At 40.3% G+C, this 24,216-nt stretch overlaps 4 protein-coding genes across 19 annotated transcripts; 3 read left to right on the forward strand and 1 right to left on the reverse strand.

Moving 5' to 3' along the window:
• Window positions 1-249: 249 nt before the first annotated feature.
• Window positions 250-10,761, forward strand: LOC122536983 (cAMP-dependent protein kinase catalytic subunit PRKX). Of its 9 annotated transcripts, XM_043669824.1 has the most exons (8): window positions 250-690; window positions 1,624-1,956; window positions 2,043-2,173; window positions 2,305-2,542; window positions 8,159-8,321; window positions 8,531-8,805; window positions 9,442-9,772; window positions 10,120-10,761. In XM_043669824.1, exons 4-8 carry the CDS (start codon window positions 2,478-2,480, stop codon window positions 10,264-10,266), a joined length of 981 nt encoding a protein of 326 aa, XP_043525759.1. In that variant the 5' UTR covers window positions 250-690; window positions 1,624-1,956; window positions 2,043-2,173; window positions 2,305-2,477; the 3' UTR covers window positions 10,267-10,761. The 9 variants fall into 9 exon arrangements, with proteins under 9 accessions (XP_043525759.1, XP_043525760.1, XP_043525765.1 ...); XM_043669825.1 differs by lacking the exon at window positions 250-690 and having other exon boundaries at window positions 1,624-1,933; XM_043669830.1 differs by lacking the exon at window positions 250-690 and having other exon boundaries at window positions 1,632-1,956; window positions 8,542-8,805.
• A 140-nt stretch (window positions 10,762-10,901) lies between these two features.
• On the forward strand, window positions 10,902-13,357 carry LOC122536979 (sodium channel protein Nach-like). Its single transcript, XM_043669815.1, has 9 exons — window positions 10,902-11,318; window positions 11,377-11,593; window positions 11,669-11,927; window positions 12,018-12,164; window positions 12,250-12,327; window positions 12,395-12,622; window positions 12,709-12,875; window positions 12,964-13,064; window positions 13,150-13,357. Exons 1-9 carry the CDS (start codon window positions 10,985-10,987, stop codon window positions 13,323-13,325), a joined length of 1,707 nt encoding a protein of 568 aa, XP_043525750.1. The 5' UTR covers window positions 10,902-10,984; the 3' UTR covers window positions 13,326-13,357.
• Window positions 13,358-14,558: 1,201 nt separating this feature from the next.
• Window positions 14,559-21,530, reverse strand: LOC122536982 (carbohydrate sulfotransferase 11). Of its 4 annotated transcripts, none has more exons than XM_043669821.1 (8): window positions 21,394-21,530; window positions 19,264-19,671; window positions 18,837-18,891; window positions 18,604-18,749; window positions 18,268-18,503; window positions 15,230-17,730; window positions 15,003-15,161; window positions 14,559-14,846 (listed from the first exon to the last, which is right to left on the reverse strand). In XM_043669821.1, the coding sequence occupies exons 2-6, from the start codon at window positions 19,597-19,599 to the stop codon at window positions 17,565-17,567; spliced, it is 939 nt and encodes a 312-aa protein (XP_043525756.1). In that variant the 5' UTR covers window positions 19,600-19,671; window positions 21,394-21,530; the 3' UTR covers window positions 14,559-14,846; window positions 15,003-15,161; window positions 15,230-17,564. The 4 variants fall into 4 exon arrangements, with proteins under 4 accessions (XP_043525756.1, XP_043525754.1, XP_043525753.1 ...); XM_043669819.1 differs by adding an exon at window positions 20,989-21,207 and having other exon boundaries at window positions 18,604-18,891; window positions 21,394-21,485; XM_043669818.1 differs by having other exon boundaries at window positions 18,604-18,891.
• LOC122536984 (inactive hydroxysteroid dehydrogenase-like protein 1) lies at window positions 19,417-24,123 on the forward strand. 5 transcript variants are annotated; one of them, XM_043669833.1, is made up of 5 exons: window positions 19,417-19,498; window positions 22,779-22,942; window positions 23,006-23,242; window positions 23,418-23,761; window positions 23,830-24,123. In XM_043669833.1, exons 2-5 carry the CDS (start codon window positions 22,786-22,788, stop codon window positions 24,037-24,039), a joined length of 948 nt encoding a protein of 315 aa, XP_043525768.1. In that variant the 5' UTR covers window positions 19,417-19,498; window positions 22,779-22,785; the 3' UTR covers window positions 24,040-24,123. The 5 variants fall into 5 exon arrangements, with proteins under 5 accessions (XP_043525768.1, XP_043525770.1, XP_043525771.1 ...); XM_043669835.1 differs by lacking the exon at window positions 19,417-19,498 and adding an exon at window positions 22,238-22,621; XM_043669836.1 differs by lacking the exon at window positions 19,417-19,498 and adding an exon at window positions 22,238-22,618.
• The last annotated feature ends 93 nt before the right edge of the window (window positions 24,124-24,216 follow it).

Genomic DNA, 24,216 nt, shown 5'->3' on the forward strand with positions numbered 1-24,216 from the left:
TCGGAAGGTAATTGGTGTCACGATTCCCCGCGAAACAACCGGTGAATACCCGCGAAGAACCCGGAAATCGTCGACGCGTTTACGTAACCAATATCAACGAGCTTGGCGAACACGGCGAGAGGAATCAAGAGAGAGACGGGGAGAAAGACAAGAGATCGTCGATGCTCGGTATGGAACGTGGCTCGCGTTCCTCTCGCCAGCAGTAAGAAGCTCTCCAGCTTCGAAGTTGGAATCGTGAATCAGCACCGTGATAGCTACTCGTTCCGCCGCGGAACGCCTAAGGGACGCGCAAAAACCGCGAAAAGAGACTTTTTAACGATAACGCTTTTACGTTCGTGCCTGATTTCTCGGGCTACGGCCTCGTCTGCCTGCACGTGGTACACGAAAGCTTCGCTGGCTCTTTTCGCGTTGACTTGGCAACAAGCGGCGACCTTCCCCGATGAAAAGGCAACGCGACCGCGAACGATGTATAGAGGGACGCGAGGCAGAAGCGTACGTTTGTCGAGCGAGAAATGGCTGTCCACGTGGAAGAGAGGGTCGGGGAGAGCGCGTACCTAACCGGAAATACAGCCCGTACTGGCAAAAGAAGAAAGTGTCGGAGAGAAAAAAGCAAAGACGGCCAGGGTCTCTCTGCGTGGATCGATTCGCGACGCGACTCGACGCGGAACACCTGTCGCACGAGCCGACCAAGTAAGTTCACACACGTCCCTTTTCATTGTCCGCGGCGAAAAGCCGAAGAAACGCACGAGGAATATCATTTGAATCCTGTTCTCGACGCGTCATCCTGTTAACGGCGACTGGCTAGTAAGCGTGTAAGATGGAGTTTAGACGAGTCCGAAGCGACCGTACAAGAGGGGGATGACGAGGAATTTTGTCGAAGGATTCTTTTAAAGTTGGTACGCGCGGGTAAAAATAAAGTGCGTCGATTCATACGTATAGTTACCTATTCTTTTCTCTCAAAGTTTTCGAGAATAAATTTGGTTCTCAATCGTTTCTGAATCGGATCCCAACAGGATGGATCAGTGAAAATTTGCGTTGAAATTTCTGCTACGTATAGTATAAGGAATTTGTCGCCGATAACCAACGGATCGTAATGACTAGGCTTGATTACCTGTTGCATCACACCTGTTGCTGTTTGTGCGGGAACCACGTGACGACAATGGTCGTGAAAAGATTTTCTCATTGTGTTCACGAGGCTTGTATCGATCGCATGGACAAGCCCGGGCGGCCGATGCCATCGTTACACACCGTCTGCTGAAAGCGGCCAAACAATATATCACAATTATATCCACTATCTCCTGTGTGCATACACGCATGAAATCATAGGGGTGACGCACGGAACGATACTCGTAATGCAAATTGTTTCCGTATCGTAGATCAAAGATCCCGAGAGAACCGAGAAGCGGGTGGACAATACGGATAACACACATCGATTTTACCGCCGATTTTCTAAAGCGAAGTTAGGGTAAGCCAAAGTTATCGCCACGCAGGTGATGTCGTTATCTTTTTCGTAAAGTTACACGCGTTTGCGGTATCTTCATCGTGAATCATGGATACTGCGTTCTTTTCTATTTTTATATGTCAATGCTGGTAAGCTGACTCAACTGTTACACATTTTTCCAGGTACGAATACTTTTTCACGGAAACCTAGGATTGCAGATTCGCGGCTCCACCGCGAAGGATCTTCAATCCTTTTCCTTCGGAGGGAATATTCTCGATGCCCGGACGTCGATAAAGCACCTCGCCGTTTGATCGTGCTCGCGTCCTCGCAGGAATCTCCCGATCTCATTGTTCGTGAGCAGCAGGGCAGAAAGCAGCGCTTCCGGTTTCAGGTTGACTCGAAGCACACAGACGAACCGGGCACAGGGCCCTTGTTGCATCCTGATCGTCCAGCTAAACACCTGCACCACATTTTACGGGTAAAAGGATCAAGGTCAAAGAGAAACACTCAACCAGGTTATCCGTTACATCCTTCTTCCCGAGACGCAATTCGTCGTAACGTTACGATCGCGTGTTTTTTTTTTTTTTTTTTTTTTTTACAGTTCTCCGACGTGTATGTACGTTGTTATGCAACGACGGAACCGAAGTCGAATAATTGGAGCCGATTCCACGAAAAGATGAAGGAGAGGGGAGAAATTGCACCGCTGTGAACCGCTTGTCGCTGCGTTCGAACGTGAGTACGAGGCTGTTCTTGCCGTATCTCTTTCTCACTTTTTCACTTCTTCAACCGCCGTACGACATATGACGAAAGAAAATCACGTCGAGCGATAATTTGGTAGTAACGTCAAGTAATTACATTTACAGCCACGCACCACCACCCCGCCATTAGGTGTACACCGGTCGACGGGAAAACTGTCGTGACACCGGAAGCCGGCGAACGCACCGCGGAACCGGAAGTCGCCGTGGGACCGCACGGATGCTTGAAAATATCGCGTACTACCTTCGTGTTCCATGGGAACTGCCAACTTGACACGCACATGCATATAAGCGGCCGCGTACAGTGCACATCGCGTGTAATACCTGTTAGCGTTATACGATACAGGTAATCTTCGAGGATACTCGTTCGTGATTCTACCACAAACCGATCTCTTTCTGGCAACCGTAAATGCGCGGTCACTTGTACGCACACTTACCGCGTTGTTACGTTATGTTACGGGCATTGGATAAAATAGGATATTGATCGTCGATGATTCAAATTAGCTAGTCACGAACGTGCCCATCCGCTTCCGAGTACGTGTGCAACCCACACACGACTCGCACGCCCATGCCCACACCATCGGAGGATGGTTAACTTTATGATTCATGAAATTTGTCTTTATGGTTAAGTGAGTAACACCGTCGGTTCCATAACAATAGGGAAAGGTGGACGACAGACGAGTCCCTCTTTTGTCCGAGTCAACATGAACGTGTAAAGTCTGCGCGCATCGACACGAATAACATTTTATCACGTACGAGGTTAACGTGTCATTTGCTTCGTGGCCTTTCGCCACGATCGTTTCGATGGATCAAATCGATATATTGAAACGTAAAACATGTATTAAATAGAAGGCATAAGATACCTGTTCCTTCGAGCGTGAAATAACGTTTGTCGCGATATTCACGATCGCATCGTTCCTCAGACGAAGAATACGCCGTCTTTGATTCGAATCCAGAAGTCGTAGGCGAGCACGAACGTCATTGAAGTTTGCAACTTCCTCGTCCTTGACGGGCGAACGATATTTCCGTGGGCTGAAAAAACGAATTGACCGCTCTTCCGTGTCAGCGTCGATGTTTGGACAGTAGGAAACTACCTTTTCGTCGAAAAGTCACACAGTGTCGTCGCAAGAAGTGTCCAGATGCTTCGTCAATATATCAAATGTAAAAATAATCGAGAGAATCATAACGCTGTCCCGCTAACGCGTCTCGTCTTTCCGACGTTGAAAGACTCGAGCATTTCTATGTACTCTCTATTTTATTCGTCTCCGAATCCTCTCAGGTACATTCGCTTTTTAACTAATCGGCAATAAAGAAGATAAATGTCGATGCGTGTCGTAGAGATCAGACGCTCGTAGAGAACACAAATCGCCGACTTTATTGCCGATCCTCCGGTACGAAATCGGGAATTACACTAGGAAAAAACCTGTGACCATCGCGTCTGACTAAAAATTGTTCGCCTCTGAGAAGAGGAAAGATGCGCAGTTCGCTATCTCTGTGCAGTTCTTCTTCGGAGATCGTTTAATTGAATTCGACATGGCGTCGACAGTTCCCAAGATCGCGCATGTATTAAAACGACTGACAGAGAAAGACATACATGCGAAGTTTTTATAAAGAATACAACGATACTCGCAGAGACGCAGGGAAGAGCCTAATTAGAGACCTTTGGCAACGAATGTGCCTATAAAATAGATTCCCGGAAGCCATTATTTTCATTTTGGTTATTAACGACAGCCAACGCAAGAGCGAAAACCACAGTGGCAGATCATCCTCTGGACACGATAACGAATAATAATAACGATCGTTGCGCCGATACGAGAGCGATGCGATTCGATTCGACGCAGAGTTTCCGACAAATCGATCGTCTTTACACGGTCAGGTATTATTACACAATCGATCGAGCGTTTCGCGATATTTACTGTAAATCGTACTGGCTTGCCGATAACGCGTCGCTGCATTATTATTAGAAACGTAAATATTAAAGTACCGGCATCATCGTTATTTATAGGCTATTGCACGTTATTTGTAACAAGAACTACAAATTCGTATCGTATCTCTCTCCGTGGGATTATACTTGTCCTCCGTCAAGGCTAGTCGACATTGGCGAGTCGGTCCAATTTCGGGGGCACGCCTACCGAAGGAAAAGCGCGTATTCTCTCGTGAAATCAACGACGGTCATTTTACACAAAGATGTAACACGCGCCATCTGAGATTTGGAAAAATCGATGACGAATCGCGACAGCCGATAGAAGTCTTCCATCGTCGCTGGTGTTCAACATCCACGGCGAAATGCGTCTGGACGATGGCCAAATTCAAAAATAAGCCAAATTTCGTCGGATTTGCAGATCGTCCATGATCGTGCCTGGCATCCTCCTTGCACCATCGAGTGTACACGCATAACCCACATCCTCCAAACGTATCGTTCCTCAATCGCCTAGGATACATTTTCAATGTTCCGAGAATCGTCACTATTTCCGTGCAGTCGGCGTTGTCCCACGCTCGATCGCATCCCCTTTGAAATAAAAGACACGTTCCTCGTAAAAAAAAGAAACATGACAGGCTTCTTGCGTAAAAGTTCTGCGACAACTGTCTCGTCCTCCTACTCGCGTCGCGAGTGATTCACACGATCGATTTAAGAAAGTCCGCAAGCCTGTTCGAATCCATCGATCCATCTGCCGAGCGTCGAAGAAAAGAACGACGAGATCGATCTCTTTTATAATCCGCATCGCGTTGACGCAACCGCGTAACTGGTCCTACGATGATATCGTTCCGCGGCCCGTATTTTTAAATGCCGCCTTTTATCTTTCGCAGCCGGCCGCGGATCTTCCTCGATCGCCGCCTATAAATCACTCCGCTCTCTCGTTGAAGAGAGAAAGAAGGAGAGAGATGAAGGAGAGAGAAATCCGAGAGGCTACGAGAGAGAGATGCGCTCTCAGTGAGAGTTCTCCCAATGGTGGACACCGGAGGTGGGAGAGAAACGTGGTGAAAAGGGATGGAGGGGCGAAGGGGCGGGAGGGGGGGAGGCAAGAGAAGGATAGTCTTTTGAGACCCCTCGGTGACCAGTTTAGTTCTGCTTGGCATTCGAACCGCGTCAGAGATTAGGTGACAGAAGACAAGCTAGGACTCGCGCACACTTCTCGATCTAGGATCCGTTCGGAGCATGGTTCCTGGAGATCGATCGTGATTGACAGTTCGCGATCACGCGGCAGTAAAGTGTCTGTGAGCTAGTTACCGCGGACTCACTAAGCGTCGATCAAGCGCTAATTATTTATTCTTTTCTCTCGGGAAGCTGTCGCAAACTGTCGAATGTCAGCTGATCGAGTCAAAGTGGAAGAAGACAGTGTTTGCGCAAAATCGACACGAGGACGTCGCTGAACGGATATCATATTTCTCTTCCGTGTTCTATCAGAGAGCATCAAAGATGACCACGGTCGTGCTGCGATCGTTACGGCACACGCAACACGTGCACTCCGTTTAAATCAACAAACGTCAGGCGGCTACGTAAAAACGAGTTGCATACATTGACGAGGGGGAAACGAGGAAACTGCAGGAACTCTCTTCTCCCCCTCCCTCTCCCTATACCCCTCTCTTTCTCTCTGTTTCTCTCTCGTTAACACGGAACACGGTGTACACTTGCCGTAAATGACACTTGTGAAATCAACGCACACATTTTCACCGCTTCGAGCGAGCAACTGTAGAAAAGAAGGTCGTTGACAGCTAACGCGGTGTGATAAATGTACGACTGCATCCTTCGGTGTTTCCTTTGCTACCGCGAGTGTTTTTTCTAAAAGGAACACTCCATTTCTCGCTTTCGCCTCGGTTCGCGGCCCGATTTATACGCTTGTCACGCGTGAAAATCAAATTCTCGCGTCCCCGATTTCGCGGCTCGTGGCTCGTTAATTTGGCGAGGAACACTGGAAACCGTCACAAAGAATCACAAGAAACAGATATGAGGTCGGCCGGTCGTCACACGATCTAAGAATATCGCGCGAGTGGATCGTTGAACTTCGCTTCCTTTCTTTCCACGTGTCCACCGGCCGCAGAGAGAAATAAATCAGCAACTTTCACCAAACGCCCGTCGACAACAGTAACTCGCGAAACATGCTGGAAGACACGACGTCTGACGAAGAGGGATCGCAGGAGGACTCGCCGCGATATGACATTGACAATCTGGAAATCATCAAAACCATAGGTGAGCCCCACGAGTCCCATCGATTTCGGTAGCAACTCGTGCCGTTCGTTGGAAAACTTTCTATTCGTCTGTATGTCGATACTTGAGCAAAATCCTGTTCAGCTACTATATATAGAAATTCGTTGAACCCGTAACTTTTCCTTCAGCTACGAGACTAGCGGATCAAATTGGATAGCGTGCCATTGTTGGATTAATCGGTAGTCGCTAACAGATTTGTTAAAATCAATTGGAAACGGAAATGTTAGTCAGTGTTACGCACTGTTGACTCTCCGAGCGAGAAAATATCAGAGACGAGGCGAACCACCCTCGGAGTGGAGGAAGTGGGCCACTGAAGAGTGAGAGGCCACCGAGTGTATATTTAACTGCTCGTTAAGTTCAAGTTACACGGGATCAGTGAAATGCAGGTGTTTTTCACTGTAGCTGATTTTTTCACTCTTTCGTCTCTTGTGCAACTGTTCTTCGAACGATTAAGATTGTCAGATCCGGGAAGGAGGACCTGAGGACGTCACGTTGCACGATGGAACAGCGTGGACATTCGCAATGTCACGTTATCCTAACTTCCGCGTGAAGTTTGCATAATAAACAGAATGTCCAAGTTTTAATCATCAAATTTGACCACGACAGTAGAATGACCACGTGATCTAACATGTGCAAAAACAACGACTGTCGGCTCCTTATTGTCCCATTTTCTTCGAACACTGTTGGATTATACAGGTAAAGCAGCGGCTGCACACGTGTAAACGAAGATCGATCAGAACAGATGTGCAAGCTGTTTCTTCAGAGACGTAGAACAAGTTTTGGACGCACACCAAAATCCTCTCTCGAGTGTCGGTACGCTCGAAAAAAAAAAAAAAAAGAAAAAACAACGCGTCGAGGAGAAGCGTCTGGCGCGCGTAATTCGAGCAAAGTGGCCACTCGTGTGATGAATGAACGGCGTTACCTGAAACATTAACCTTTTCCGATCTGATCTATTTCCACTCGGCGACTTCCTTTTTAACCGGAGATGGTCCGATCATCCGTCACACAGATTTTCCACGTGTTAAAATCTAATTATGTGATTGGAAAATCATACTAGTACAACTCCGATCGTACCAGAATTTCACAGCTGATCGATAGAACAGGCTATTTCTCGCTGTTGATTTTATTTTTTTGTGCCGTGAAAAGAGAGTTTCGGAGGCGATCGATTGCGCAAATATCGCGATATTTAAAGCGCCGTTTCCGTCAGAGACCGCTCGTCGTTCCATCATTGACACCTGTTCTCAGCTGTCGCTGGCAGTCACCGCGATCGTTTCACGGAGCGTAGAACACGATTTCGCCCCTTATTCGCGCTGTCTGCCAATTTTGTCTGCATTTATAATAACGCCTCTCTGTATGTAAAACGCTCGTCCGTGATGAGAACACCTCGAACCACGCAATTTGCCGGTTAATTTCGGCACGCACCCGCGACCCGGCGCGGCGGCCATCGCTGTTCCGTTAATTGGTCGCGGTACGTTGAGCAGACCAACTTTAGTCACCTGCATTCGTGGGAAAGTGCATTAAACAGACCGTGGACACGGATTATGCGACTAGAGAGAGCGTTGATAATTACCCACTGCCTCGTACGATCAATAATACGTGTACCATTGTTACTTTGAACAAAAAGCAAATGAATAATTAACAACTCACCGCTTGACGTGTGTTTTTGATCGTATTTACATCGATAACCTCGACTATTGAAAGACAAATACTTTGTTACACGTGGAGAGACAAGTTAAGGTGTTCTTTTAATTTCAGGTACCGGCACCTTTGGCAGAGTGGTGCTATGCAGGCATCAAGGTACTCCTCTGGCCTTAAAAATCCTCTCAATGGTAGACGTGATCAGATTGAAGCAAGTGGAACACGCACGGAACGAGATCACCGTGTTGAAAGAGGTCAACCATCCCTTCATCGTGAACATGTAAGTCGAATTTGCTTTCTCCTTTCCTTTCTCCTGATCGCTGACGAACTGTAACATTGTTACAATCGAAAATTGTTCGCTAACAATGCGAGAAAGCATTCTTGGTGCGATCAAGAAAGTTGAAAGAAAGCATACTTAATGTGTAATAATTCTCGTCCAATTAAATACGAAGAAGACACAAGGAAAATCGTTCATATTTTTAAGATCAGCTTGGTTTCAGGCTCTGGAGCGGAAGGGACGAGGCGAGAGTGTACATGTTGTTAGAATTCGTCGCCGGTGGCGAGCTTTTCTCTTATTTGAGATCAGCTGGCCGATTTTCCGGGCCCACCAGCTGCTTCTACGCGGCAGAAATTGTTTGTGCCTTGGAATACTTACACAGCAAACACATAGTTTATAGAGACTTGAAGCCTGAAAACCTTTTGTTGGATAGTCAGGGACACCTGAAGATCACAGACTTCGGTTTCTCCAAGAAGCTCACAGACAGGTAACGTTATCTCTAAGCTGTGTAAATTCTAGTGCAACGATAATCTATCTCTGAACACAAAGGCAAATTGGATCTAAGCAAATTTAGGCATTTTACGGATTTTGTGTGACCTAATCTCTATTGAAGGGACAGATATTAATGATACAATTATCATAACAGACTAAATGTCTTAGCATTCTTCGAGTTTCATTAATTTTCAAGTAATCGGCGAGAATGCATGCGACCTCCAAAATTCCCACATTCCGTTTTGATTTCAAAAGATGTAGTTGTCTTTAAAATTCAAATGATTAGAAAAAGAACGGCAAGGAGATTTTGTAATTGAACGTGCAAGCGTGAAAAAGATCCTACACAACGAATAATTTAATCAACTAGTAACTAAATTACCAACACAAGTATCATATGCAGCCAATTTATCAAACTGGCATCACTCATCTATATGAATTGAAATATTCCATATACTATTAATTGCTTAATGCATTATTTATTTCCAGCATCTATTTAGATCTAGATAGGCTTCTCTTCTCGTATCTAGACATCGATAATTGCAACGTGAATGGAAAATTTATTGACAACTGCACGCGATATAACGCTTCATTTCCTGGAGAATAATTATTCTAAATGACGGTCGTATTATAGGACATGGACTTTATGCGGAACGCCCGAGTATTTGGCGCCAGAAATAATTCAGAGCAAAGGGCACAATAAGGCTGTAGACTGGTGGGCGCTCGGTGTTCTCATTTACGAAATGTTGGCTGGCTTTCCACCATTTTTTGACGACAATCCCTTTGGCATCTACGAGAAGATATTAAGCGGCAGGATAGAATGGCCAAAGCATATGGATCCGATTGCCAAGGATCTGATCAAGAAGCTTCTGATCGCAGATCGAACGAAGAGGCTAGGGAACATGAGACAGGGTGCTGATGACGTGAAGAGACATCGTTGGTTCAAATTAGTCGAATGGCCATTGGTAATTTGTTAATCAATTTCACGAATATATCAAGAGCATGAAAAAGAATATAAAATAGTACGAAATTAGAAGGTTTTGTAAGCAAGCCAGATATACGCTATTCTACGCTATACAACACCTTCTCTCGCTCTGACAATAAATTCTCTACCGAGTTTTACATTATTTTGAATTGTACTTTCTCTCTCTCTCTCTCTCTCATACTCTTGAAACTACGTACAATCTCCAACATAAGACAAGCAAGTACATGCATATGCATAAACTGTACCTGAGCTATTCTATTTTCTTACAAAAACTTCTATTTTCTGGTAAATAAACTAAAGTAGATTTTACATTATCCTTTTAAATAGGTGCCGCAGAGAGCTCTAACACCGCCAATAAGACCACAAGTGACAGCACCAGGTGATCCAAGCTGTTTCGACGATTATCCGGAGATCGACTGGCGATCCCAGCCTCCCTTGCCTCCGGAACAACTGGCTCTCTTTCAAGATTTCTGAAAGAAACGTCATGGACAGTCGTTCGAACGTTCGAATCGTGCCAGGCATTCATTGATTCAAATTCGTTCGAGGAACTTCCTTGTCGAGATTTAGGATCGTCGAGTTAACAGCACTGTGATGTGTATAAAGTTTCGCTCACGTTTCAAGCGATAGTACCTCCTTATTTTGTACATAGCAGTCTCGTTTTGTATCATCTCATTGTGCATCTCGTTTATTTATTTGTACCGTAGAGAGTATATTAGGCATTTTTGTTCATTGTTTTATATTGTAAATAAAACGGAAGGTATGAAAAGGAAAGAAAAGTGTAACGCGATGGAAAAAGAGTAGCAGTCTCGAAACAAATGCATCTCATGGGATGAAATCATTCACGAATGTGTGTTATTCTAATACGAATAACAGAAACAATTATAATTTTGTAAGATGCTACGTGTAAAATATTGTAATGACGTATCGTGCAACAAAAGAGAATTAAATCATGAATTTTTTAAATTTCAACTATTTGTTATTTTAAAATAATATGTATCGTTGTTTGAACCTTGAACTTTTAGTATTCTGGTGTGTCATCAGTTGCGACGAAATCAGCACACACGCTACTCACATCGTATTAAATTTTCAGAGTTAATGAATAATTTATATCAGTGGCAGACACGCGACCTTGTCGTGCTATAAAAACATAGTATTCCCCTCTTAAAAAAAAGTCAGTATCGTTTCACGAACAATGTTGACACCACATAATTTAAACCGTGAAAATATCACGACAACAATGTCCAGAAGATTCAACAATCAAAATCACGATTTTCTGCGTTTCAACACAAAATTGCGTAGAGACGCAGTTAATAAAATTAGCGTGATTAATATCAACTCAGACTCCAAGAAGAACGTAACCAACTCACCAAAGAAAGAAGAGAAGATTCCAACAGTACGAGAAATTCTAGAAACATATTTGGAGAACACTTCCATTCACGGTTTGCAATATTTCGGTAAAACGAACGTAAATGTCGGAATTCTTGGGAAAATCCTGTGGACCTCTACCATAGTCATTTGTTTCGTCTGTACGTGTGATTATTATCTGAAAAATATACACACGATTATGGACGCGTCTGGTTTCAGGTTTAAGCTTGATGGTGATACAATTTTTACACCGTTACAACGAGAATCCGACCAACACGTACGTAAAATCCTTCGACCAGCCAATATTCGAAGCGCCGTTTCCCGCTGTAACCATCTGTCCATTGATGCCAATTCCTTTGAAGAAAAGTTTGGCTATTTTGGAGAACTCCGTGTTGCCTAAGAACGTGAGCAGGGAAATTGCTCTAGAGATTTTAACGTGAGTATATGAAGAATATCAAGAATTATCGAGACGTGTAAGACAGAGTGAAATAATTATTAAAATTCAATATAGTTATGGACACTTTATAACTGCTCCGTACACCGCTCAAAAGTTCAAAGAAATGGACAAATTAAAAGCATTTCTGGACGCCAATAAATGGAGCACGGCGGAATTTGTGAAAAATCTAATCAATTGCGAGGATATTTTCGAATCGTGTTGGTGGAGCATGGAACGCATAGACTGTGCCAAATCCATCAAGCCATCGTATACTTCTTATGGATTATGTTGTTCCTTTAATTATTTCCTCGACAATTATGTAAAATCCCCGAAGCAAGTATCTCGATTGTATTCCAATAATTTGTGAAATTATTGTACTGTAACGTAATTATGATGATTTCTTACGATATAAAGGCAGAGGCAAAGTCAACAAACGCAGAGGCCTCTGGCATCCGCCGATTTTGGTTTATGGAGCGGTTTAAAACTCGTGATCAACAAAGAAGTACTGACGTTCACTTCAGACGATAATACACGTAATTTCACGAGACTCATGAATAATAATGGTATAGAGGTACAAAAAAAAAAAATAATCAATTGCAAATCGAATTACAAGATATTAATCTACGAACACATATCGCTCGTTTTTACCTTTTTAGGTATTGATACATCATAGAATGGGTTTTCCGGGGCTTAATACTGATGTGTACACGGTGCAAGCGAATCATGAGTTACAGGTGATGCATTCGATGTAAAAGAAGCAAACGTATAGAAAAATATCGTTTTTTCAAATTACCATTGCAGATCGCTGTGAAACCGCAATACATTAAGAAACCGGAAGGACTTCAGCATCGTAATAAGGAGAAGCAATTAGTTCCCATATGCATTGCGGAACATCAAAACACTTTAGAATACTTCTCTATCTATCAATACTCAAATTGTTACGCGAATTGTAGGATCAAGGCCATGATCCAAATGTGCGGTTGCTTGCCATTCATCTACGACAACATAGCCGAATCCTACAACATCCCGGTAAACAGTCTTCTATCGTAAAACAGACAGCAACATATACACACTTACAACACGAATTGCAACATTATAATTCGTTCGATTTTCAGCGATGTGAGATAGAACGTCTGCCTTGCATCAAGGAGAATGCAAAATTGATAGGCATCGTGAAAGATATCAAAAACAAGAATATTACTTGCTTATGCAGGACTCCGTGCGAAAACATAGACTACGACGGATACCCAAACTTAATATCTCTAGCGAAATCCAGCTCCTCGTAAGTTCGACTACCTAATTAATTTATCAACTGAATCTTAATTTAAAGAAACGTTAATTCTTTCCATTTCGAACGCATTTATATTCAGCAATACGTCAGACAAGAGAGCTATAGTTAGAGTCTACATGTATTCGCAATCCTACGAAGTACTGTTAACCCTATCAGCCGCTGACGAAACTTATCTCTTAGGTATTTTTAGTTTAAACATTCTTGTAATCCTATCGTCGGAGTAAGCTCCTTTGGAAAAAAGAAACAAATATATATTATGTCTCAGCATCGGTCGGTGGAATCTTCAGCTTGTTCCTTGGCTGCAGCTTCCTCAGCGTCGTGGAGATCGTTTACTACATTTACCTGGGTTGTTGCGCATTTTTCGCACGCAAGAGGCTCGAGGCTCAAACACGCCGGACAACCAACGAGTATTTCATAAATGGCCGTCGACGTGTTTATTAAATCTCAATAAAACTCGTGAACAGATCCAGCAACGTTGCCTTTCTCTCTCCGTACGAATTCCTCCCCGTATCGACAATATGGGTTATCGTTCTTTCTCCTTCCCCCGGAGAGCAACAGGCTGATAATTTGATTGAACAACTCGTTACACGGGTTCAGCACACGCGGTCTATTGTGTAATTCAGGCCAGTACACGCAGTCAACAAGAATCTGGAGCAATTAGATCTATTTCGAGCGATTACTGGAACGCCAACGGAGGCAACGTTTACCATCCGCCGGCCAGTAAAAATATTTGCCACGCTGTGTTTCCGCTTTGAAGTTCCATCCTCCTGGTTATGTCACTCGGAGAGAATCTTCAACCAACAGATCCAGGAACTACGAATTCATCTAGCGTACGAGCTTAATTACTACATATCACGGTCCAGCGCACTTGTTTCGACCCGTGTCGAAAGCGGAAGTCATGCTGTCTGCCGGTGTAATTCATTTTCGTCGTGTAACACGTTTGTAGTAATACGTTTTGCAAAGCGATCTGGATCGGCCATAGAAAATTTCTCCGTGAAATTATACGACGACAGATGAGTAAATGTACGTTTATTCGATGGCGCGTAGCGGAGGAACAAGAAAAGAAATCGAATCGAAGCTTCGTCATAACGGAAGAAAGGTTCCTCATGGCGGGATTCTATTTATAAGTAAAAATATTCAAGACGCTCGTAATCGAAGGCAGAATCGGTAATACGATCCACGACGAAAAGTTGCGTAATAACCGTGAAAATTCGTCGGCATCGCCATCCACTTGCGTCTATACCGTAGAAATATTCAGGATAGAGGAGATGTGTTCGTATCGTCTATTTTCGGAAGTGCTATCGAAAATACTGATTTAGTTCTGTATACGTCCGGTCGTAAGTATACCGACGAAAAGAGCTGGAACCATCGGTCGCTATTTTCGACTAAACACCCACGTATTTCTTAACCACCGAATGTATACCCCGAGATGTTCCCTATCTTCGCCGCGAACATTTGCTGTTTCTCCTTCGGTTTTTATTTGATTTTCAACGTCTACAAAGATCGAGTCGTCGTCGAACAAACACTCTTCCACGTTTATTGCCAGCCTCGATAGATCGTCTCCGCACGGTGTAATTTTTCAAATTTACGATAAAAGTTTACATGGGTCTCTTTGATCATCCTACTCGGTACAGTCACGCCCCTGTTTCTGATGAAACTACGTTATTTTTGATCACTACTTTTATTAGAAATAGGACTATCTCTTGACGTCCGGTTATCGTGCTCGTGAAATACATAAAATCGTGGGGGGAAAGGGTGGACGAACATAAAACTCATGGAAAACGTTGAAACAGTTTAAATGAATTACACTTGTTTCGTTCATTTTGAAATGGATTTTACGCGGAGAGGATGTGGTCGTTAGTTAGATGAAAGAAAAACTGGCATCTGGCGTATCCTGATCAATCGAAGGTATTTGGTTGTCGACGAACGTGCGTAATTCTCTCCGTACTTCTTACTTTACTCCTAAAATCAATAAAGTATGAAAATGAGACGTTACTGCGGAGCAAGAACTTTGTTGCAAAGTGCACCATTGTCGCGGAGACTTCAATGATCACTACAATAGCAGAAGCAAGCGTTACATAGCAATCGTCTGTGACGGGCGACGCTGAACGAACTTACCATGGCTAGGAATATATTCTAGAGTTAAAACAATCCTGAGTACAACAGCCAGAGGCAAATTAGTAAGAGGATCAGTATAAAGTAGGTAGTTAAGATGTTTTTCGTTTCGTGGGCTGCCTGTGGCATTTTATCGGTGTTCACAGAAGATGATTCACGACACTGGAGAAAAATCAATAAAAATCAGCGTGTAATCGACGATATACGTGTATAACTCGAAATATTAATACCCAAAATTGATCGTTGCGTTGAATAGCTTTGTTCCTTCTGATACGTCTTCTATTAATCGACTGATCAAACGAAATTCCGAGGGAAGCTGCGAAAATTCGCTCGACGATTAAAAGATCCAGCTGGTCGTCGAAAAACGTTGGAACCGAACGACGAGAATCTGAAACGATCGAGACGATCGAACAATCAAGCACCGCGCCACTTTGCGTCCGATCTTCGACTAGATCACTCAACGCAGGATTCACGATACAACGATGATCCCGAAATTCCTCCAGGAACCGTGTGAAACCCCCACCAGTTCGATCGCGTTGCACCTTCCCTTGTAACTTCTGATCCAGGATTGGTAGCCCGGGTCCCACCACCGTCTTTTACTGGTGCGAAACCAAGGAGTTCCGCCACCTCGAGTTATATTAAGCACCGTGAATGTTGGATATTCGGTGCTTCGGTGGAAAATACTCCGGATTGATTCATGATCGTTATCGACGTAAAGATGTTCAAAGGTTCAAGGTCATCTGGGTGGTAACCACGGATTGTTACGAGTCAATGCCTTTAAAAAGCCTCGCGACAATGTGAAAAATTAATAGAACTTAGATTGAATATAATAGTAAACTGTACCATCATCTGAAATATCTCGAATTATAAATTTTTCTAAAGAATACAATTTCTAAGAAAAAATGAATAGAAGCAAAAAAATGAAGATGCAAGATTACCCACAGTTCAACGTAAATTTCTCTTTCTTTCTCTCTTTCTTTTTGTTTCTTGTCTTTTTTGTTTTAGATGATTTATCACTTACTTATTGAATTGACCTCTGTGCATACAAATCATAAATGATACTAATCATTCAGTTAAATAAAAACTCACACCAATAAGCTAAGTTATGGTTCAATAAGAAGCAACCAGCCGTACACTGTCACAGCGCTAATTTAATTATAACACGGCAGAAGAAGCGTTTGATAGCTGTATGCGAGAGACCAAAAAGAATCAACAATTACTTTTAAGTAAAAGTCAGTCTTGAGAACGCCTACACACTGAATTTGGAATGTTGACAGAATTCATGTGCTGGCGGCACGCTATTTTCCACGTGACAAAGTGTAGCGAAAGTATAAAATCTTTGCCGTAAGAAGAAATATTGCTGACTCAAAAAAAAAAAAAAAAAAAAAAAAAACGCTTGTACGTGGAGGTCTTTTGCTTTCCGTTCCAATAGATATTTTTCCAAAGAATTTTCCGTTTCAACAGATATTTTCCCAAGGAATTTTTTTCAGCAATTTTCTAGCAAAAAGAAAAAAAGATAACGAAAAGAATAAAAATAATTTTCAATTTCCGATTTTTTCCCAGCAACTTTTAAGAAGTGAGCGGAGAGCTCTTCAATTTGATTGATGGCCAGAGCTATTTTGATCAGTTCGCGTAGTTTTAATATTTGATCGAGTTGCATAGAGTTTCTCTGCACAGAGTTGCTAATGTATGCTAACATCGTTTATCATTTTCAGGCCTTCGGTTAAGTTTAACTTGAAAAGTAAACATTAACCTTATAACAGACAATACGCAGAACAGGTTCAATCTACACTTTGAACAACTACTTATGTAACATTTGCTAAAAGCATGTGAGTGTTTCCATAGAACTATTACAGTTACACTCATGCATGATATTATATATAAATATTTATAAAATATATCTTTATTTTATGTTTACAGTTGTTGCTGTAAAAAGAGGTTCGATTGGTAACTTACGACAATATAAAATGAGTTAGTTATAGGAATGTAAATCATATGATTTTTGTACCCTATATGATTAGGTACATACATATGGCAGTTATTCTGTTAGAATAACAATTCTACTCAAGGCACAACCCATAAAGTCTTCGTCTATTGAGCGTCCACATAAAACATTTGCGTAAATAAAACCTGGATATTTAAGATCTATAAACTCGGCAAAGATCACACTCTCGCAGAAAGTTATCAAGTAGATGTTTCATTGGCACGAACAACCAATCAACTGGTTTTTATATTCTTAAATTCTTGGCACGGGTATTCACGCGTGTTTTAAAAATAAGAATAACGAGAAAGGAGAAAAATATCTCTCTGCTCGACTAGCGCTTACCTGAAAGATTCTCGAAACAACCAGTTTGATGCTGGTTAAGCACTGCTCTCTGTGACTCGGCTGATTAATTAATAACTACACGTTAAATACATTACAGAGATGCGTATGCGAACTATTACTCACATATTGAGAGCAGAGCACATGGAAATAAGGAAATAAGGAAAACTTAAGTCTATTTGGCGCGTCTCCATTCACTATTTGAAGCATACTCTACACAGAAATTGTCGAGAAAAATTCAATCACGCCAACGAAAATCCTAGCACATCCTCCAATGAGTAATCGAACAATCTTAGGTCTAATTTGTACAAATCTACCAACTTTCGAAGTTGTTTGTACGTCAACGTGGAATAGTACTTATCTAGTTTCTTCGCGGTTGGCTCGCTGTTCGCTGGTTTCGTTGGGAAACTGTTAACAAACAATTAATTCTGATTCTAATATTAATTCTATTAATTAATTAATTTTAATTCTAATTTTAAAAAATAATTAATTTTTCTAATTAATCAAAATTTCGAAAATTTTGTTCGCATGTAGCAACGAAATAGAAAATAAATCAAGTAAGAATATTTATTTAGAAACAAGATATGAGTTATCCGCTAAGCATAATGAGCGTGAATAGATCAACTATGTATTTATTTCGTTTCAATTTATGTCTATCCATCAATAAATGTCTCTAACTTTAATTTAAATAATCAAACATTACTCAATCGTGTCATATCTATAAAACATATATGTACAAGTAGATGTAACCGTGAGTGTACATTAATTCTTATCTATTAAAAAATACATCTACGTATCTATTAAAAAAATGATTGCAACACTCTTGCATAAAATAATCATTTGCATAAGATTGTTACATACGTAACTTGTGCAAGACATATTCATACAAAAAAAGTTCACTCATTTGTATTATGGATCTGAAATAAGGAATAACTGAATATATACCTGACGGACTCGACGCCCATCCGTTCTAAAACTTCCGTGGCATCTTCAACTAAACTTTCGTATTTGCTGACGAGATTATAGTTGACCAAACACGGTTGACACAGCTCGTAAATTGGCTTCCAGTGCTCGTTTTGTGTTTCATTTAATGAATCATCTGTGACAAACTGTACAAATTCTCTAAATGTCACGTCATCACCGTTTTTCAGCGACTCTGCAGTGGCGTTTTGTCTATACCTCTGTAAGAAAGAATGAATCCCACTATAATGGCCTCTTGATATCTTTCTCAGGCAAGGCAAACAAAAAAGAAGAAGAAGAAACATAAAAATCGGACGATACCCTGATAATCTTCTTTCCAAAACGAGTTTGAAAATACTTCGAACTCTTCTCGTGTTTCGCCTCCAACTTGTTTCTGTAGGCGGACAATAACCTTTCCAAAGGGTGTCTGACGACGATCAGCTTGTCGTAAGTCGCCAACATTCGTTCTATTTCAGACAAAGTATAGTTACTAAGCCTCTGAAAGGTACCTGGGGAATGCGCTTGATCGGCCGGTATTTCCATAGGATCATTACCTGGCCATTTCCCCGTAGCGACCATTAGAACTCGTTTCCAGTTTGTGCAGGCAACCTGTTACAAGTGAAGGTTATCAAAAAACAGAGCAAAAAAAAGCGATTATTAAGAATCGTTAACGTGTTATAGTGAATAACTAATTATGTATGGAAACTACATCATAGCACTACATATGTCTGTAATGCTCAGTTGCTTGCTTGAAGCGTTCCAAGAACATCAGAATTTGTTAGAAGTAAGAAAAGATTATTATTATTAATGGACTGTGGATTTTTATACATTTACGAGAAATGTGGAAGTGCAAAGTTCTAAAAAATGCATATAACATAAACAAACGTATAAAGTGTCGAAAATACAATACTATAAATTATATTTATAATATGAATTTGCATAAAAATCCACAGTCAATTTAAGTTTAATAGTTTTACGTACCTTTGGAACGTAACAATATAAAAGTTCGTGTTGTTCGTCGACAAGAATATTTCTGAAGGATTCCGGATTCAAATCGTCGTTCTGAGAATTTTTATCTCCTAAGATCTCGTCGCAGTTGTACTGCAATCTCTCTTGACGTTCCACCAGAGCGGATCTTGCCAAGGCGTTCGGTCCAGTCCAAGAATACACAGAACCCTCCGTTTCGAAGGATTTTCTTTTCCCATCGTCCGTTAAGGTATGCTCTCCAATTATGTTAGCGTTTATCACTAAACTTGAAATATTGAGAAAAAACAGAACTGTCCTCCAGACACGGCATTTTTTCATCGTTTTTCCCATCCACCCGGAACATTGATTTGTTTATCTTGATATAGAATTATTTAACAAATTTTTCTGCTCGTTTAAACGTTTCTGTAAAATCAGAGAAAATCACGCTCCATTATAAAAAGAATTTTCTTTTATACAGAAAAATCTTTTATACAGAAGAAAGAGAAGAAGAAAGAAATGAAAGTGCTATTTCAAAACACGTGAAATGTTTATACTTTATTGGATTGATAGGAAAATATATTCGCGATTATGTTACGTACTTCGACGAGAATCAATTTTAATCGTTCGAAAAACATAGCTCGACAACCTTGTTTCAATTAGACATTATTGACGTCAATTTTTTCAACTTCAGCTGTATGCTGTCTCCTTCTCTCTCTCCCCCCCTCTCTCCCCCCTCTCTCTCTCTCTTCATAAGTCACATACAAATTCCACAAATTAGTAATTCCAAAACAGAAAATGAGGAATGGATAAAGTTCATTTAAATAGAATTATTAATATGTATAGTCGGAACGTGGAACGATCTGTATTATAAACGAAAAGCAAAAGAAGTGATACTTAGACAGTGTGTTACTGTTTCAAACTCTTTTTCGAAGCGATATAAGAGCCGGTTCTGAATGGACAGCGCACGGTCCATTTAACATCTGGACATCTAGAGCATATCTGCTTCTTGACAAATTAAAAGTAGGCTACACTTATAATTCGGCATGATTCGAAATTAAATCACTTTTCATCAAAAATTTAGTCTTGAAAGGCATAAGCAAAAACGGAAATATTGCCACACAAGACCTGTCTTTTTCGTAACGTAGTACGTTTCGTTTAGATATGACATCATTCTCTTGCAAAGAAAAAATTCAACGTTAATTTATAAAATGCTATCAATTGATATGTATAAAAAAATAAGTTATAATAATAAAATATCAATTGAACGTATAATCTTTTATGAAATAGCAAAATATACAGCATTATACGAGGATATTATATTCATATTATATTATATTAGGTGTTTGGTATATTAATTAAATAGTTTTTGCACGAAAATAAAATATAAAAATCGTAATTAATTATAACAAATTTGAGCTTCTTGATCTAAATGCCTGTTCGGTTGATCCATAAAGACTATAACTATGAAATTATTATGCGTGTATTATGTTGATATTTCATTCTGTTGTTAACGCCAATTTTTAATATCATAAGAAAAAAATTCACAAAAATAGTCTTCTTAAAATAGTCTAAAATAATAAAATAAGTCTAAAATAGTCTAGTTCTTTTTCAACGACTATTATTATAATTTAATTAATATAATAATATACTTTGAAGCCGACCTTATCCAAACAGTAATAAATGAAAAATTAACGGCACACGAACACGTCTGCTCGTTCAAAAGATATGTAATGAACTAACCTCTTGATAATCCTTGATAGCCTTTGTCCATGATATCGGTTTAAGTTAACGCACAGAAACGAGCATTGTTGTTAATAGAATAATGAACGTCAAAAATTCATTACGTCAATGGAGCGATACAACAAATGAATGGCAAACAACATCGCCAATCGAACCGTGTACTCCATTGCGCAATGACATTGGAATTTGCTCTTGACCGCAATCATCCGATTCCTTCCTCTGGTTAATAGCCACAAATGTGATAAGTACGTTATTACAACGGTATCTTTGGCATCGATAGGAATTGTGAATTGATAACATAAATCGTCGCGCTCAGCTGTCAATGCGAACACGCGAGCCACCGAGCCGGAAAATTGCTCGAGTACGCGAGAATTCTTGAATCGTCGAAAGATAAAAAAGACTCACCTGTTAGGCGGCGACAGATTGGACCATACGCTGCCAAAATCTACGTGGCAAATCTGCTGGATCGTGCACTTTCGTAAAAGCTTTATCGAATGTTCCCACGTTGCCCCAAATTTCTTGGGAGTCCTTTCAAAAGAATGTCACGGTAAATAGTCTCTTAGATTCAACCGTGTTCACTCACAGCGATATATTTTGTGATCCAACTTGATTAACCGCTAATTAGACGAACGCGTAAAAAATCATCAAAAACGTGGCAGATCTCTCAAGAGAACACGCCGACTTTGAACACCGAAGACTTCGAACAACCGAGCCGATGGACAAACGACTATTGCCTTCCCTCAGAAGTCCCTCTGACATAAGGATAGAACGTGGTGCCAGTTTGTAGAAGTGAAAGAAGCTGCGCGCGCGCCTACAACGTTTCATCTTCGTTTCTTCACTGGTAAACACGACAATCCTCCTTTCTCACCTGTGTTCCCGCTTTCTAACCGTTCTTCTCCGTCAGAAAATTCAACGATCAAAACTGCCATGAATATTTTTGGTAGATACATATCATAAAATCTGTTTTCCCTGCAATCGATTTGATAATTTATATTCGGCTACGTTTCATCGGAACGTTTCAACTTTATTACTTCGAGTTCCTTCCACAGAAAAGTAAGTCTTAATAGATATGTAAATTACTGACTATCGCATATGTAAATATATGTAAAAATTAAGCTTTTTGCGCAATTACTACAGTATCTTTAGAAAAGCCAGTGTTTTCCAAATTACGACGTAAGTAATTTTCCACTTTAACCAATTTACGACGTAAGTAAACTTTGTATTCCTAAGATGGAAACATGAAATAATAAAAAGAAGATAAGATAAAATAGTAATATAATAATTGTCATTTTATGTGCTTCGCGCACATAGTAGTCAGCTGCTATGTCGTTTATACCAACTGGAGAAAGTGAATAGCCTTCAATCCCCATTTGTACCGTCTACATATCACGAATAGCTTTAGTCCTGTCTCAGTCCTCGCTCACTGATCGTCGCTTAAAAGTAATAAGAGAAATAAAATATCGTAGTAAATCAAGAAACCATCGACATTACCAAATTTGTAAAATCGAGAAAATTCGCGAAAAAAAAGAATAAGGAGAACTAGAATTCTGTAAAAGTCATACAATGTCACGATCATGAACGTGAAATACTTTTGCTGTCACAAGAAATAAGAGAAGTGTCCAATAACTTATAAGTATCGACACAAATTATGTCTATGTATTGAAAATATTGGTGTTAACAATTTTTCATCATCATCAAATCACTTCGATTTTTCTTTCTCATATAAAAATGATTAATATACTTTCGATCATTTAATTCAGACAGTTCAAATCGTATCAATTATTTTACAGCGAAATAATGCTGGAAATTATATTCTGGTTGTTCATCATTTTATTGTCGTCGTTGATAGTTTTGAGTGTCGTCACTAGAATCGGCAGCACTCTGTGGCAGATCATTGTGCCGATTATCGACTGGAAACCGATTGATTTACGAACAAAGTTCGGCGATTGGGCAGGTAAAACTTGCCAAAGATTAGATAGGTAATATTTCGCAAATATTTAAAAATATTTTGTTCAAGTGGTGACTGGATCTACCGATGGCATTGGCAAAGCTTATGCAAAAGAATTAGCCTCAAGAGGAATAAACCTGGTGCTAATCAGTCGAAATTTGGAGAAGCTGGAGAAAACAAAGAATGAAATTACGCAAGAGAATCCAACAATTGAAGTAAAAATAATCGTGGCGGATTTCAGTAAAGGGAAAGAAATTTTCGAGAAGCTTGCGAAACAGCTTGAAAATATTCCAATTGGTATCTTAGGTAATTGAACTGTCGTCATTTTCTTTCATATTTTCTCTGTATCGTTTATAAATCCATTGTTGCAATACAATGCTTATAATAGACAAAAAAAGGTATTTTTCTCTATAAGAATAATTATTCATTTGTATTGTTTATTCAATCGATTACATAATCTAATTTCGAATTATTGTTGCAGTAAACAACGTGGGTTTGATGTATAATTATCCAATGTACGTCGGAGAGGTCCCAGAAGATATGTTATGGGACATCATTAATGTAAATATCGGAGCTACTACGTTAATGACACGAATAGCCATTGGACAAATGCAAAAACGTGGAAAAGGCGCCATCGTTAATTTATCATCCGGTTCAGCGTTCCAACCATTACCATTAATGGCCGTATACGCTGCGACGAAAATTTATATCAAAAGCTTTTCTGAGGCGCTCAGAGTAGAGTATTCTAAATTTGGATTAACAGTACAGAATTTAACTCCGTACTTTGTCAGTACAAATATGAACGCGTACAGTAATCGATTACAGGTAAATAAAAAATGAGAAAATAAGTAAATTAATTTACAAATGATTATAATTAATTAACAATGCCACAGGTATCTAATATTTTTGTGCCTAACCCGACGACTTATGCTAAAAATGCGATTAACACACTTGGAAAGGTAAATTCCAGTACGGGCTACTGGACCCACGAAATTCAGAAGATCATAATTCTACTTTCACCGGTGCAACTAAGAACGAAGATTGGAATGTTTATGAATAAGAATTTAAGAAATGAATATTTTAAACAGAAGGGAAATAATTAAACACCAGACAATGTATATACCGGTAATTAGTGATTAGATCAAAACCCTTATAACTGTTAAAATAAAAAATTTATTCCTAATATACATACGTAGGAAATATATTACAAAATATCTGATATTTTAGTATTTGTTAATTGATGTAGGTGGAGGAATATATAATACATAAAGAATTATTTA

The sequence above is a fragment of the Frieseomelitta varia genome, unplaced genomic scaffold (assembly GCF_011392965.1).
Source record: "Frieseomelitta varia isolate USP_RPSP 00005682 unplaced genomic scaffold, Fvar_1.2 scaffold_881, whole genome shotgun sequence".
In the NCBI taxonomy this organism is placed as follows: domain Eukaryota; kingdom Metazoa; phylum Arthropoda; class Insecta; order Hymenoptera; family Apidae; genus Frieseomelitta; species Frieseomelitta varia.

What these genes read in the sequence shown, in the direction of transcription:
- LOC122536979 (XM_043669815.1), top strand. Translation starts at nt 10,985, where the DNA reads ATGTTGACACCACATAATTTAAACCGTGAAAATATCACGACAACAATG. An exon ending in CATAGTCATTTGTTTCGTCT is followed by an intron (nt 11,319 to 11,376) that starts GTACGTGTGATT and finishes GTCTGGTTTCAG; the next exon opens with GTTTAAGCTTGATGGTGATA. An exon ending in ATTGCTCTAGAGATTTTAAC is followed by an intron (nt 11,594 to 11,668) that starts GTGAGTATATGA and finishes AATTCAATATAG; the next exon opens with TTATGGACACTTTATAACTG.
- LOC122536983 (XM_043669823.1), top strand. Translation starts at nt 6,295, where the DNA reads ATGCTGGAAGACACGACGTCTGACGAAGAGGGATCGCAGGAGGACTCG. An exon ending in CATCCCTTCATCGTGAACAT is followed by an intron (nt 8,322 to 8,541) that starts GTAAGTCGAATT and finishes GCTTGGTTTCAG; the next exon opens with GCTCTGGAGCGGAAGGGACG. An exon ending in TCCAAGAAGCTCACAGACAG is followed by an intron (nt 8,806 to 9,441) that starts GTAACGTTATCT and finishes GTCGTATTATAG; the next exon opens with GACATGGACTTTATGCGGAA.
- LOC122536984 (XM_043669833.1), top strand. Translation starts at nt 22,786, where the DNA reads ATGCTGGAAATTATATTCTGGTTGTTCATCATTTTATTGTCGTCGTTG. An exon ending in AAAGTTCGGCGATTGGGCAG is followed by an intron (nt 22,943 to 23,005) that starts GTAAAACTTGCC and finishes ATTTTGTTCAAG; the next exon opens with TGGTGACTGGATCTACCGAT. An exon ending in CGTACAGTAATCGATTACAG is followed by an intron (nt 23,762 to 23,829) that starts GTAAATAAAAAA and finishes ACAATGCCACAG; the next exon opens with GTATCTAATATTTTTGTGCC.
- LOC122536982 (XM_043669818.1), bottom strand. Translation starts at nt 19,599, where the DNA reads ATGGGAAAAACGATGAAAAAATGCCGTGTCTGGAGGACAGTTCTGTTT. An exon ending in TTGGAAAGAAGATTATCAGG is followed by an intron (nt 18,504 to 18,603) that starts GTATCGTCCGAT and finishes TCTTTCTTACAG; the next exon opens with AGGTATAGACAAAACGCCAC. An exon ending in ATGGGCGTCGAGTCCGTCAG is followed by an intron (nt 17,731 to 18,267) that starts GTATATATTCAG and finishes GTTTGTTAACAG; the next exon opens with TTTCCCAACGAAACCAGCGA.